Consider the following 15159-nt stretch of genomic DNA (forward strand, 5'->3'; position numbering starts at 1 on the left):
GTGTGTAGACGGTGCAGCTCTCCCTACTGACGGAGCAGGGCATGGGGAAGGCAGTGCAGGAGTATGTGGACAAGGAGGAGAAGGATGCCATCGAGGAACTGATCCGATACCAGCTGGAGAAAACCCAGAGACACCTGCAGCAGAGAGGAGTACTGACAGAGGAGGAGATTGACCAGGAGGTACAGAGGAGGGGGTATTCACCTCCAGCTGACAGGAGTACTGACAGAGGAAGAAATTGACCAGGAGGTGGAGAGAGGGGGAGGAGAGGAGGGGATAGACTCCTCCAGCAGAGAGGAGTACTGACAGAGGAAGAGATTGACAAGGAGGTGGAGAGAGGGGGAGAAGGGGGTAGACACCTCCAGCAGAGAGGAGTACTGACAGAGGAAGAGATTGACAAGGAGGTGGAGAGAGGGGGAGAAGGGGGTAGACACCTCCAGCAGAGAGGAGCACTGACACAGGAGGAGATTGACCAGGAGGTATAGAGGAGATGGGAGAGAGGGGGAGGGGGACAGGAGGGTGTAGGCACCTCCAGCAGAGAGGAGTACTGACAGAGGAAGAGATTGACCAGGAGGTACGGAGGAGAGAGGAGAGATGATAGTAACCATAGCAACCTGTTCTCTCCTCAGATTCGCCGTTTCAGAGAATCTAAGAAAAACACTGCAGAGGAGGATGAAGAGGTTCAGGTGGTGAGTCAGGAACACACACACACACACACACACACACACACACACACACACACACACACACACACACACACACATATATGTTCATACCAGTACTCTCCTCTCTTTGTAGGCCCTCAACAGGGCTAAAGCTCACCGCATAGAGCGAGGCGACGCCCCAGAAGACCTGGACCTATCAGATGAGCCTGATGTTTCCATGGATTCGGACGAGGACTCTGCCCCTCCTCCCCCCACCAGGGGCAGGGGGCGGGGTGGCAGGGGGAGGGGCCAAACCACAGCCAGGAGAGGAAGAGGTTTGTTTCTCTCCAAGATCTATTCACTCATGAGAAAGGTTTAATTATATTTATGCATGTATACATTAACGACTGCATTTGTATGTGTTGTTGGCGTGGTGCATTTTGTGTGTGAATATATTTGTGTCTGTGTGTGTGTCCAGGTGCAGCAGAGCCGAAGCCAGCAGGGCGGGCCCGTTCTCAGAAGGTCAACCCCACCCAGGGCAGAAGCATCATGGATGGTGAGTGGCTGCTGTGTCGGTGTTTCTCTCAAACCTAAGTGTGTATTATTGTACTGATCTACTACTTATCTTCCATCCCTCCCTCTTTCTCCTCCCTCTCTTTCTCCTCCCTCCATCCTGCAGCGTTCCAGGCTCCACCCAAGCGGCCATCGAGAGGGGCGGTGGCGGCTAAATCTTACACAGACGAGGTTAGTCCCTCACACTCCCCATCTCTGTGTGCTTTATACACTTTCTTACTGGTCTTTCAGTGAATGTGTGTGTTGTAGATAATGTTCTAATGTTCGTATCCTCACCTCCCTCCATCTCTCCTCCCTCCTCCTCCCCATCTCTCCTCCCTCCTCCTCCTCCATCTCTCCTCCCTCCATCTCTCCTCCTCCTCCTCCTCCATCTCTCCTCCCTCCTCCTCCATCTCTCCTCCCTCCTCCTCCCCATCTCTCCTCCCTCCTCCTCCATCTCTCCTCCCTCCATCTCTCCTCCCTCCTCCTCCTCCATCTCTCCTCCCTCCTCCTCCTCCATCTCTCCTCCCTCCATCTCTCCTCCCTCCTCCTCCTCCACTCTCCTCCCTACTCCTCCTCCATCTCTCCTCCCTCCTCCTCCTCCATCTCTCCTCCCTCCTCCTCCTCCATCTCTCCTCCCTCCTCCTCCTCCATCTCTCCTCCCTCCTCCTCCTCCATCTCTCCTCCCTCCATCTCCTCCATCTCTCCTCCCTCCATTTCTCCTCCTCCTCCATCTCTCCTCCTCCATCTCTCCTCCATCTCTCCTCCGTCATCTTCCATCTCTCCTCCCTCCTCTTCCTCTCTCCTCCCTCCTCCTCCATCTTTCCTCCCTCCATCTTCCTCCCTCCATCTCTCCTCACTCCATCTCTCCTCCTCCATCTCTCCTCCCTCCATCTCTCCTCCCTCCATCTCTCCTCTTCCATCTCTCCTCCTCCTCCTCCATCTCTCCTCTTCCATCTCTCCTCCTCCTCCTCCATCTCTCCTCCTCCATCTCTCCTCCTCCATCTCTCCTCCCTCCTCCATCTCTCCTCCGTCACCTTCCATCTCTCCTCCCTCCTCTTCCTCTCTCCTCCCTCCTCCTCTTCCATCTCTCCTCCGTCCTCTTCCATCTCTCCTCCCTCCTCTTCCATCTCTCCTCCCTCCTCCATCCTCTTCCTCTCTTCTCCCTCCTCTTCCTCTCTCCTCCCTCCTCCATCTCTCCTCCCTCCTCCATCTCTCCTCCACCTCCCTCCTCCTCCATCCCTCCTCCTCCTCCATCCTCCCTCCTCCTCCATCTCTCCTCCCTCCTCCATCTCTCCTCTCTCCTCCATCTCCTCCCTCCTCTTCCATCTCTCCTCCTCCTCCATCTCTCCTCTCCATCTCTCCTCCTCCTCCATCTCTCCTCCTCCTCCTCATCTCTCCTCCTCCATCTCTCCTCCATCTCTCCTTCCTCCTCCTCCATCTCTCCTCCCTCTCTCCTCTTCCTCTCTCCTCCCTCCTCCTCCTCCATCTCTCCTCCCTCCTCCTCCTCCATCTCTCCTCCCTCCTCCATCTCTCCTCCTCCTCCTCATCTCTCCTCCTCCATCTCTCCTCCATCTCTCCTTCCTCCTCCTCCATCTCTCCTCCCTCTCTCCTCTTCCTCTCTCCTCCCTCCTCCTCCTCCATCTCTCCTCCCTCCTCCTCCTCCATCTCTCCTCCCTCCTCCATCTCTCCTCCCTCCTCCATCTCTCCTCCATCTCTCCTCCTCCATCTCTCCTCCTCCCTCCCTCCTCCATCTCTCCTCCATCTCTCCTCTCCATCTCTCCTCTCCATCTCGACTCCTCCTCCTCTCCATCTCTCCTCCTCCTCCTCTCCATCTCTCCTCCCTCCTCGTCCTCCATCTCTCCTCCCTCCTCCTCCATCTCTCCTCCCTCCTCCATCTCTCCTCCCTCCTCCATCTCTCCTCCCTCCATCTCTCCTCCCTCCTCCTCCATCTCTCCTCCCTCCATTTCTCCTCCTCCTCCATCTCTCCTCCATCTCTCCTCCTCCTCCATCTCTCCTCCGTCATCTTCCATCTCTCCTCCCTCATCCTCCATCTTTCCTCCCTCCATCTCTCCTCCCTCCATCTCTCCTCCTCCATCTCTCCTCCCTCCATCTCTCCCCCTCCATCTCTCCTCTTCCATCTCTCCTCCTCCTCTTCCCTCCTCCTCCATCTCTCCTCCATCCTCCTCCATCTCTCCTCCCTCCTCCTCCATCTCTCCTCCACCTCCCTCCTCCTCCATCCCTCCTCCTCCTCCATCTCTCCTCCGTCACCTTCCATCTCTCCTCCCTCCTCCATCCTCTTCCTCTCTCCTCCCTCCTCTTCCTCTCTCCTCCTCCATCTCTCCTCCCTCCTCCTCCATCCCTCCTCCATCTCTCCTCCCTCCTCTTCCATCTCTCCTCCCTCCTCTTCCATCTCTCCTCCCTCCTCTTCCATCTCTCCTCCCTCCTCTTCCATCTCTCCTCCCTCCTCTTCCATCTCTCCTCCCTCCTCCATCTCTCCTTCCTCTTCCATCTCTCCTCTCTCCTCCATCTCTCCTTCCTCCTCCATCTCTCCTCCCTCCTCCTCTTCCATCTCTCCTCTCTCCTCTTCCATCTCTCCTCCCTCCTCTTCCATCTCTCCTCCCTCCATCCTCTTCCTCTCTTCTCCCTCCTCTTCCTCTCTCCTCCCTCCTCCTCCATCTCTCCTTCCTCCTCCATCTCTCCTCCCTCCTCTTCCTCTCTCCTCCCTCCTCTTCCTCTCTCCTCCCTCCTCACCCTCCATCTCTCCTCCCTCCTCCATCTCTCCCTCCTCCTCCTCCATCTCTCCTTCCTCCTCCATCTCTCCTCCCTCCTCCATCTCTCCTCCCTCCTCCTCCATCTCTCCTCCCTCCTCCTCCATCTCTCCTCCGTCACCTTCCATCTCTCCTCCCTCCTCCTCCATCTCTCCTCTCTCCTCCATCTCTCCTCCATCTCTCCTTCCTCTTCCATCTCTCCTCCCTCCTCTTCCATCTCTCCTCTCTCCTCCATCTCTCCTCCATCTCTCCTTCCTCCTCCATCTCTCCTCCCTCCTCCATCTCTCCTCCATCTCTCCTCCTCCCTCCCTCCCTCCTCCATCTCTCCTCCTCCATCTCTCCTCTCCATCTCTCCTCTTCCATCTCTCCTTCCTCCTCCTCCTCCATCTCTCCTCCCTCCTCTTCCTCTCTCCTCCCTCTCTCCTCTTCCTCTCTCCTCCATCTCGCCTCCCTCCTCCTCCTCCCTCCTCCATCTCTCCTTCCTCCTCCATCTCTCCTCCCTCCTCCATCTCTCCTCCCTCCTCCTCCATCTCTCCTCCCTCCTCCTCCATCTCTCCTCCGTCACCTTCCATCTCTCCTCCCTCCTCCTCCATCTCTCCTCTCTCCTCCATCTCTCCTCCATCTCTCCTTCCTCTTCCATCTCTCCTCCCTCCTCTTCCATCTCTCCTCTCTCCTCCATCTCTCCTCCATCTCTCCTTCCTCCTCCATCTCTCCTCCCTCCTCCATCTCTCCTCCATCTCTCCTCCTCCCTCCCTCCCTCCTCCATCTCTCCTCCTCCATCTCTCCTCTCCATCTCTCCTCTTCCATCTCTCCTTCCTCCTCCTCCTCCATCTCTCCTCCCTCCTCTTCCTCTCTCCTCCCTCTCTCCTCTTCCTCTCTCCTCCATCTCGCCTCCCTCCTCCTCCTCCCTCCTCCATCTCTCCTCCCTCCTCCTCCATCTCTCCTCCGTCACCTTCCATCTCTCCTCCCTCCTCCTCCATCTCTCCTCTCTCCTCCATCTCTCCTTCCTCTTCCATCTCTCCTCCCTCCTCTTCCATCTCTCCTCTCTCCTCCATCTCTCCTTCCTCCTCCATCTCTCCTCCCTCCTCCATCTCTCCTCCATCTCTCCTCCCTCCTCCATCTCTCCTCCATCTCTCCTCCTCCCTCCCTCCTCCATCTCTCCTCCTCCATCTCTCCTCTCCATCTCTCCTCCTCCTCCTCCTCCATCTCTCCTCCTCCATCTCTCCTCTCCATCTCTCCTCCTCCTCCTCCTCCTCCATCTCTCCTCCTCCTCCTCCATCTCTCCTCCTCCTCCTCCATCTCTCCTCCTCCATCTCTCCTCCCTCCTCTTCCTCTCTCCTCCCTCTCTCCTCTTCCTCTCTCCTCCCTCCTCCTCCATCTCTCCTCCCTCCTCCTCCTCCTCCATCTCTCCTTCCTCCCCCTCCATCTCTCCTCCCTCCTCCATCTCTCCTCCCTCCTCCATCTCTCCTCCATCTCTCCTCTCCATCTCTCCTCCTCTCCATCTCTCCTCTCCATCTCTCCTCCCTCCTCTTCCTCTCTCCTCCCTCCTCCTCCATCTCTCCTTCCTCCTCCTCCTCCATCTCTCCTCCCTCCTCCATCTCTCCTCCCTCCTCCTCTTCCATCTCTCCTCCCTCCTCTTCCTCTCTCCTCCCTCCTCCTCCATCTCTCCTCCTCCATCTCTCCTCCTCCCTCCCTCCTCCATCTCTCCTCTCCATCTCTCCTCCTCCTCCATCTCTCCTCTTCCTCCATCTCTCCTCCTCCTCCTCCTCCATCTCTCCTCCATCTCTCCTTCCTCCTCCTCCTCCATCTCTCCTCCCTCTTCCTCTCTCCTCCATCTCTCCTCCCTCCTCCTCCTCCATCTCTCCTCCGTCATCTTCCATCTCTCCTCCCTCCTCTTCCTCTCTCCTCCCTCCTCTTCCTCTCTCCTCCCTCCTCATCCTCCATCTCTCCTCCCTCCTCCTCCTCCATCTCGCCTCCCTCCTCCTCCATCTCGCCTCCCTCCTCCTCCTCCATCTCTCCTCCTCCCTCCCTCCTCCTCCATCTCTCCTCCCTCCTCCATCTCTCCTCCTCCTCCATCTCTCCTCCATCTCTCCTCCCTCCTCCATCTCTCCTCCATCTCTCCTCTCCATCTTTCCTCCCTCCTCGTCCTCCATCTCTCCTCCCTCCTCCTCCATCTCTCCTCCATCTCTCCTTCCTCCTCCTCCTCCATCTCTCCTCCATCTCTCCTCCCTCCTCCTCCTCCATCTCTCCTCCCTCCTCCTCCTCCATCTCTCCTCCATCATCTTCCATCTCTCCTCCCTCCTCTTCCTCTCTTCTCCCTCCTCTTCCTCTCTCCTCCCTCCTCATCCTCCATCTCTCCTCCCTCCTCCTCCTCCATCTCGCCTCCCTCCTCCTCCATCTCGCCTCCCTCCTCCTCCTCCATCTCTCCTCCTCCCTCCCTCCTCCTCCATCTCTCCTCCTTCCTCCATCTCTCCTCCTCCTCCATCTCACCTCCATCTCTCCTCCCTCCTCCTCCTCCATCTCGCCTCCCTCCTCCTCCATCTCGCCTCCCTCCTCCTCCTCCATCTCTCCTCCTCCCTCCCTCCTCCTCCATCTCTCCTCCTTCCTCCATCTCTCCTCCTCCTCCATCTCTCCTCCATCTCTCCTCCCTCCTCCATCTCTCCTCCATCTCTCCTCTCCATCTCTCCTTCCTCCTCCTCCTCCATCTCTCCTCCATCTCTCCTCCCTCCTCCTCCTCCATCTCTCCTCCCTCCTCCTCCTCCATCTCTCCTCCATCATCTTCCATCTCTCCTCCCTCCTCTTCCTCTCTCCTCCCTCCTCTTCCTCTCTCCTCCCTCCTCATCCTCCATCTCTCCTCCCTCCTCCTCCTCCATCTCGCCTCCCTCCTCCTCCATCTCGCCTCCCTCCTCCTCCTCCATCTCTCCTCCTCCTCCATCTCTCCTCCATCTCTCCTCCCTCCTCCTCCTCCATCTCGCCTCCCTCCTCCTCCATCTCGCCTCCCTCCTCCTCCTCCATCTCTCCTCCTCCCTCCCTCCTCCTCCTCCCTCCCTCCTCCTCCATCTCTCCTCCTTCCTCCATCTCTCCTCCATCTCTCCTCCCTCCTCCATCTCTCCTCCATCTCTCCTCTCCATCTCTCCTCCCTCCTCGTCCTCCATCTCTCCTCCCTCCTCCTCCATCTCTCCTCCCTCCTCCTCCATCTCTCCTCCCTCCTCCTCCATCATCTTCTCCCTCATCTCTAGATAACCATTGATGATGATGACTCTGACGATGTTTCCTTTGTGAAGCCTGCATCAAGACTGACTCCTGCATCACGACCAACACAGAGGTAGGAAAGTGTGTGTTGGGTAGGAGTTGTACATTGATTAGTGATCTGTGTGGATGTGTCTGTTTGTAATTAGAGGGTATTAAAGGGGCAGTGCAGTCATAAACTTGATTTTCTATATTTTCTATATATTTACAAACTGAGGTTGGAATAATACTGTGAAACAATCAGAATAATGCCCGTCTTAGTGTAAGAGCTGTTTGAAATTTCACCTTATTTTGCATGGGTGGATTTCTAGACCAATAACAGCTAGTTTTCATATCCCTCCCATTAGACTCTTCACTCAGACCATTTCTAGCTACATTCTTGCTTGAAAAATAGCTTTTTGATAAGAAGCTGTTTTTGTTCGTTTTTTTGACCATTTGAATGGAAAACAATCACAGTAAGGTACATAATTGTTACCCTGTAATGATTTGATAAGAGTTAAAAACAGCGGCATTGGACCGTGAACGGCTCTGCGTTTTGTGTTCTAGGGCCTCCTCCTCCTCTTCCTCCTCCAGTAGGCGGGGCTCCCAGAGTCAGAGCCAATCATGCAGAGGAGTGACATTTGATGACGACGACGATGAGGTATGAGACCTGTGAGATGACTGAATTATGCCTGTTGTAGTGTGTGTCTGTCTAACCTCCCTTCTCTCTCTCAGGAGGACTTTGACCCGTTTAAAGGCTCCAGTAGGAGTGGCCGGCGATAGATTTAACTCCGCCCCTTTGGACAATGTTCATGTTTCTTATTGGCTAGTGAGCTGTGAATGTATGATTAACTTACCCATAGTTCTTCATGCCACTTATGGTCCTGACGATGGACCCCTGGGCTGCCAATACGCTGCCTGTTCAGAATAGAGGAAGCGTTAGCTGGCTGTACCTGTGTCTAAACTCTTATTTTTCATCCTATAGTTTGTTCTCAATCTTCTTTGTAATTGTGAGAGTTTTCCATACCATCTGAAGACCTGCTTTGACTGTTGATTGGCCGTTCTGAGCTCCTAAAGCGTCATTAGTCAGTGTTGTTGAGCCCTGTCATTGGTCAGTGTTGGACCCATTCAGTCACCATGACAACCGTCCGCTTTCAGCAAATTTATTAAATACTTCCTGTTTCTATTTCAGGTGTGTGTTTACTGTTCCTGTTTGACGCACGTACACACACACACACACACACACACACACACACACACACACACACACACACACACACACACACACACACTACAGGTGACACACACTCACTTGTTGACATTCACACCCGCTTTATGTTAGAACGCACACAAGACGAGCTAAACGGTAAATCTCAATTGTACTCCCTTGATTCCTCAGGTCCTCCCTCCTCGTCTCTTCAAAGCACATTGGAGGGTCCTCCCTCAGATCTTTTCCTCCAATGCGTTTTAAGGAGGAGGCATGGAGAGGACGCAAACACGATTGAGATTTATCTACAGGAGAGTGGACAAATAAAGGAACACTAATATGTTTAATAAAAAAATCAAGACTATTAAAACGATAACCTTTGATGCTTCAGGGATATGATCAAATGTGGTCCTGTACAAATATATTCAAAGTTTAGCCTTTTCTCATTCCTTCCTTGAGTGCAGCACTGACATGACGAGAGATTTTCACACTGCCAGTTTTCTTTGACATTATAGAGCCCAGGGCTGTTTCACACTTGTATATTCTGTTGTGGGGTAATACCAACCTTAGCCCAGGGCTTAGATGGCCATGCTCTGGAGCAGGGTAAAACTTGGTGTCAAAATTTCCCGTGGGAAACGGCTATTTCTGGTACGTGTCATTTAAGTGGAACATGTATCGTAAAATCATGGCGAGATTTATGGTGGAGACCTTGAGCCAACTATGTCAGAGCAGTGATAGTTCAAGGAAGGACAAAGGTATGTTTATTTAGAGTTGGCCACTTGAACAGTCCAGTGTCTGGCCCTATAGTGTACAACACAGGTCAAATAAGGTCAGTGTACTTTTTTCTGTTTACATGTCACCATCTTCTGGTTAGGACTGGTAGTGAACACATGGAAGATCTCAACTGCATACAATGTCCGTCTGCCTACCTACACAGTGGGAAGTCATTTGCATACTTCTCGTGTCCCCTCTCGTCTTCTCAAAACCCATTGGACGAGAAAGCCAGAGGTCCCTTCCCTCTGACCTTCTCCGATGGGTTTTAAGAAAGAGATGAGGAGAGGGGACGCGAGAAGTATGCAATTGACTTCCCACTGTGTAGGTAGGCAGACGGACATCAACCAGGAAACCAGTTGGTCCATGGTGGCATATAGCTGGTATTGCAGTGTGGGAGTAATGCAGATCGTTTAGAGTTGCCTTATCATTTCAACAGTTGTCTGATGTGAGAACCCAAAGATCAGGCACTGCATCATTCACATCTTCACTGTCAGGTTCTAATTTTCAGAGTACAAACTCAACGGACACTATGAACGCTTTAAACCAAGTTTATTCTTCCCAGAGGGTTAATACAGATGCATTAGACAAAGGCATGGTTTCACCCGTGGTAGTATACATACCACACTTTGGGTGGAGTCTCCTCCTTATCGCTAAACATTGCATCGTTATTGCTAGTCAGGGAGCTGAGTGATCTGGGCCTTAAACGGTTCCTCCCCTTATCAGTACTGCTACATGGGATTGTTTCCCCTGCACTCAGCCCCTCCCAAGCTTCATTATGGATCCCCTCATGTCTCTGTTATATCTAATGATGATAATACATAAAGCTCAGAAACCAAACCTATCAAATATGTGGACACCCCTTCAAATTAGCGGATTCCGCTATTTCAGCCACACCCGTTGCTGACGGGTGTATAAAAATCCAGCACACAGCCATGCAATCTCCATAGACAAATATTGGCAGTAGAATGGCTTTTCAATGTGGCACCGCCATAGGATGCCCTGGTCAACTGTAAGTGCTATTATTGTGAAGTGGAAACATTTATGAGCAACAACGGCTCAGCCATGAAGGGGGACACCGAGTGCTGAAACGCATAGCTCTTAAAAATCGTCTGTCCTCAGTAGCAACACTCACTACCAACTTCCAAACTGCCTCTGGATAATGGCGCCGGAGGAGATGGCTGCCGTTTTACGGTCTGATAACCAATTGTGCTATTGTGTTTTTCCGCTTCTAGATATCAGGACAACTATTACCTCGTTTTGGAAGAAGGTTTTTCTTTAACGAGTCGGACGTGAAGGACTTACTTCAGTCACCCGACAAGGCCCAAATCCCCGTGATTCGCATGGGGGTGCCTTGTAAGGATCTGACGGCGAGTGGGTAATCTGCCTCGACCATCAGTACTATTAGCCAACATGCAATCATCGGATAACAAAATAGACAAACTACGATCACAAATATCCTACCAACATGATATTAAAAACGAATATCTTATGTTTCACCGAGTCGTGGCTGAACGACGACATGATTAACATACAGCTGGCGGGCTTTATGCTGCCTTGGCAAGACAGAACAGCAGCCTCCGGTAAGACAAGGGGTTTGTAAACAACAGCTGGTGCACAAAATCTAATCGTATGGAAGTCTCGAGTATCTCATGATAAACTACACTATCTACCTAGAGAGTTTTCATCTGTATTTTTCGTAGCTGTCTATTTACCACCACAGACCGATGCTGGCACTAAGACCACACTCAATGAGCTGTATAGGGCCATAAGCAAACAGGAAAACGCTCATCCAGAGGTGATGCTCCTAGTGGCCGGGGACTTTAATGGAGGGAAACTTAAATCAGCCTTACCTAATTCCTATCAGCATGTTAAATGTGCAACCAGAGGGAAAACAACTCTAGACCACCTTTACTCCACACACAGAGATGCGTACAATGCTCTCCCTCGCCCTCCATTTGGCAAATCTGACCATAATTCTATCCTCCTGTTTCATGCTAACAAGCACAAATTTAAGCAGGAAGCACCAGTGACACGGTCAATAAGAAAGTGGTCAGATGAAGCAGATGCTAAACTACAGGACTGTTTTGATAGCACAGACTGGAATATGTTCCGGGATTCTTCCGATGACATTGAGGAGTACACCACATCAGTCACTGGCTTCATCAATAAGTGCATCGAGGACATCGTCCCCACAGTGACTGTACGTATATACCCCAACCAGAAGCCATGGATTACAGGCAACATTTGTACTGAGCTAAAGGGTAGAGCTGCCGCTTTCAAGGAGCGGGACTCTAACCTGGCAACTTATAAGAAATCCCGCTATGCCTTCTGACAAACTATCAAACAGGCAAGTGTCAATACAGGACTAAGATTGAATCGTACTACACCAGCTCCGACGCTCCTCGGATGTGGCTGGGCTTGCAAACTATTACAGACTACAAGGGGAAACGCAGCCGAGCGCTGCCCAGTGACACGAGCCTACCAGACGAGCTTAATAACTTCTATACTTGCTTCCTGGCAAGTAACACTGAAACATGCATGAGAGGATCAGCTGTTCCGGATGACTGTGTGATCACGCTCTTCACAGCCGATGTAAGACCTTTAAACAGGCCGCAGGGCCAGATGGATTACCAGGGCGTGTACTCCGAGCATGCGCTGACCAACTGGCAAGTGTCTTCACTGACATTTTCAACCTCTCCCTGTCTGAGTCTGTAATACCAACATGTTTCAAGCAGACCACCATAGTCCCTGTAACCAAGAACACTAAGGTAACCTTCCTAAATGACTACCAACCCGTAGCACTCACATCTGTAGCCATGACCAGACTTTGGTCTCCCTCAGGAGACCATCCGCCACCTCATCAGGAGCATGCCCAGGCGTTGTAGGGAGGTCATACAGGCACGTGGAGGCCACACACACTACTGAGCCTCATTTTGACTTGTTTTAAGGACATTACATCAAAGTTGGATCAGCCTGTAGTGTGGTTTTCCACTTAAATTTTGAGTGTGACTCCAAATCCAGACCTCCATGGGTTGATAAATTGGATTTCCATTGATTACTTTTGTGTGATTTTGTTGTCAGCACATTCAACTATGTAAAGAAAAAAGTATTTAATAAGATTATTTCTTTCATTCAGATCTAGGATGTGTTGTTTAAGTGTTCCCTTTATTTTTTTGAGCAGTATATATATATAAAATGTATAGGTATATTTTGAGATTTGGCCGGGAACCTCGGAAGCCAATTTAAAGAACCCCTGGTGTAATTGATATGTATATAGATATGTATAGTGTAATTGATGTGTATATAGATATGTGTATATTGATATGTACAGTGTAATTGTTGTTTATTCAGGTGTTCATGCAGGGCTCATCTGCCAAAGAAACTGTGGTCTCAGTATGACTTTCTGCTTAAATAACGGTTCAATATAAATAAATAGAATTGTGTTTTTTTTTTTTTTGCCATATTACATTCTAGGCGACACCCACGCCATCTAAACCTTTCAGATGGAAATAAGTAGGCAAACTAGGGTTAGCTAACTAGGGCTAGCCTGGCCCGGTAGATTTGGAATTCGGCGTTGTGAGCATGCTGTTGTGGGTAGTCTTTTTTGACTTCCTGCTTCTCTCGTCACTGATACTGATGATGCTAATAATAATTACACTGCTTGATTTAGCCATTACTATCCGGCCTCCACCCAGTACCCTGCGCTAATCTCTGTCACTAGCCGGCTACCACCCAGTACCCTGCACTAATCTCAGTCACTATCCGGCCTCCACCCAGTACCCTGCGCTAATCTCTGTCACTAGCCGGCTACCACCCAGTACCCTGCGCTAATCTCTGTCACTAGCCGGCTACCACCCAGTACCCTGCGCTAATCTCTGTCACTATCCGGCCTCCACCCAGTACCCTGCGCTAATCTCAGTCACTAGCCGGCCTCCACCCAGTACCCTGCGCTAATCTCAGTCACTAGCCAGCCTCCACCCAGTACCCTGCGCTAATCTCAGTCACTAGCCGGCCTCCACCCAGTACCCTGCGCTAATCTCAGTCACTAGCCGGCCTCCACCCAGTACCCTGCGCTAATCTCAGTCACTAGCCGGCTACCACCCAGTACCCTGCGCTAATCTCAGTCACTAGCTGGCTACCACCCAGTACCCTGCGCTAATCTCTGTCACTAGCCGGCCACCACCCAGTACCCTGCGCTAATCTCTGTCACTAGCCGGCTACCACCCAGTACCCTGCGCTAATCTCAGTCACTAGCCGGCCACCACCCAGTACCCTGCGCTATTCTCAGTCACTAGCCGGCCACCACCCAGTACCCTGCGCTAATCTCTGTCACTAGCCGGCTACCACCCAGTACCCTGCGCTAATCTCTGTCACTAGCCGGCCTCCACCCAGTACCCTGCGCTAATCTCAGTCACTAGCCGGCCTCCACCCAGTACCCTGCGCTAATCTCAGTCACTAGCCGGCCTCCACCCAGTACCCTGCGCTAATCTCTGTCACTAGCCGGCCTCCACCCAGTACCCTGCGCTAATCTCAGTCACTAGCCGGCCTCCACCCAGTACCCTGCGCTAATCTCTGTCACTAGCCGGCCTCCACCCAGTACCCTGCGCTAATCTCAGTCACTAGCCGGCCTCCACCCAGTACCCTGCGCTAATCTCAGTCACTAGCCGGCTACCACCCAGTACCCTGCGCTAATCTCAGTCACTGTCACTAGCCGGCCTCCACCCAGTACCCTGCGCCAATCTCAGTCACTAGCCGGCTACCACCCAGTACCCTGCGCTAATCTCTGTCACTAGCCGGCTACCACCCAGTACCCTGCGCTAATCTCTGTCACTAGCCGGCTTCCACCCAGTACCCTGCGCTAATCTCAGTCACTAGCCGGCCTCCACCCAGTACCCTGCGCTAATCTCAGTCACTAGCCGGCTACCACCCAGTACCCTGCGCTAATCTCTGTCACTAGCCGGCCACCACCCAGTACCCTGCGCTAATCTCTGTCACTAGCCGGCCTCCACCCAGTACCCTGCGCTAATCTCAGTCACTAGCCGGCCTCCACCCAGTACCCTGCGCTAATCTCAGTCACTAGCCGGCCTCCACCCAGTACCCTGCGCTAATCTCTGTCACTAGCCGGCTACCACCCAGTACCCTGCGCTAATCTCAGTCACTAGCTGGCTACCACCCAGTACCCTGCGCTAATCTCAGTCACTAGCCGGCCTCCACCCAGTACCCTGCGCTAATCTCAGTCACTAGCCGGCTACCACCCAGTACCCTGCGCTAATCTCAGTCACTAGCCGGCTACCACCCAGTACCCTGCGCTAATCTCTGTCACTAGCCGGCTACCACCCAGTACCCTGCGCTAATCTCTGTCACTAGCCGGCCACCACCCAGTACCCTGCGCTAATCTCAGTCACTAGCCGGCTACCACCCAGTACCCTGCGCTAATCTCAGTCACTGTCAGTAGCCGGCCTCCACCCAGTACCCTGCGCCAATCTCAGTCACTAGCCGGCTACCACCCAGTACCCTGCGCTAATCTCTTGTCACTAGCCGGCCTCCACCCAGTACCCTGCGCTATTCTCAGTCACTAGCCGGCCACCACCCAGTACCCTGCGCTAATCTCTGTCACTAGCCGGCTACCACCCAGTACCCTGCGCTAATCTCAGTCACTGTCACTAGCCGGCCTCCACCCAGTACCCTGCGCCAATCTCAGTCACTAGCCGGCTACCACCCAGTACCCTGCGCTAATCTCTGTCACTAGCCGGCTTCCACCCAGTACCCTGCGCTAATCTCAGTCACTAGCCGGCCTCCACCCAGTACCCTGCGCTAATCTCTGTCACTAGCCGGCCTCCACCCAGTACCCTGCGCTAATCTCTGTCACTAGCCGACTACCACCCAGTACCCTGCGCTAATCTCTGTCACTAGCCGGCTACCACCCAGTACCCTGCGCTAATCTCTGTCACTAGCCGGCTACCACCCAGTACCCTGCGCTAATCTC

At 52.9% G+C, this 15159-nt stretch overlaps 1 protein-coding gene across 1 annotated transcript in view; it reads left to right on the top strand.

The window, feature by feature from the left end:
* The window catches only part of mre11a (MRE11 homolog A, double strand break repair nuclease), a 43737-nt gene extending 35361 nt beyond the window's left edge, over nucleotides 1–8376 (top strand). The window contains exons 12-19 of the mRNA NM_001139908.1: nucleotides 9–179; nucleotides 627–686; nucleotides 796–976; nucleotides 1120–1197; nucleotides 1321–1385; nucleotides 7204–7289; nucleotides 7760–7853; nucleotides 7928–8376. Coding sequence (NP_001133380.1) covers nucleotides 9–179; nucleotides 627–686; nucleotides 796–976; nucleotides 1120–1197; nucleotides 1321–1385; nucleotides 7204–7289; nucleotides 7760–7853; nucleotides 7928–7975 — 783 coding nt within the window. The 3' untranslated portion in view covers nucleotides 7976–8376. The remainder of the gene's footprint in view (nucleotides 1–8; nucleotides 180–626; nucleotides 687–795; nucleotides 977–1119; nucleotides 1198–1320; nucleotides 1386–7203; nucleotides 7290–7759; nucleotides 7854–7927) is intronic.
* Nucleotides 8377–15159: the final 6783 nt, after the last annotated feature.

Source organism: Salmo salar, chromosome 20 (genome assembly GCF_965601325.2).
Source record: "Salmo salar chromosome 20, fSalSal1, whole genome shotgun sequence".
In the NCBI taxonomy this organism is placed as follows: Eukaryota; Metazoa; Chordata; class Actinopteri; order Salmoniformes; family Salmonidae; genus Salmo; species Salmo salar.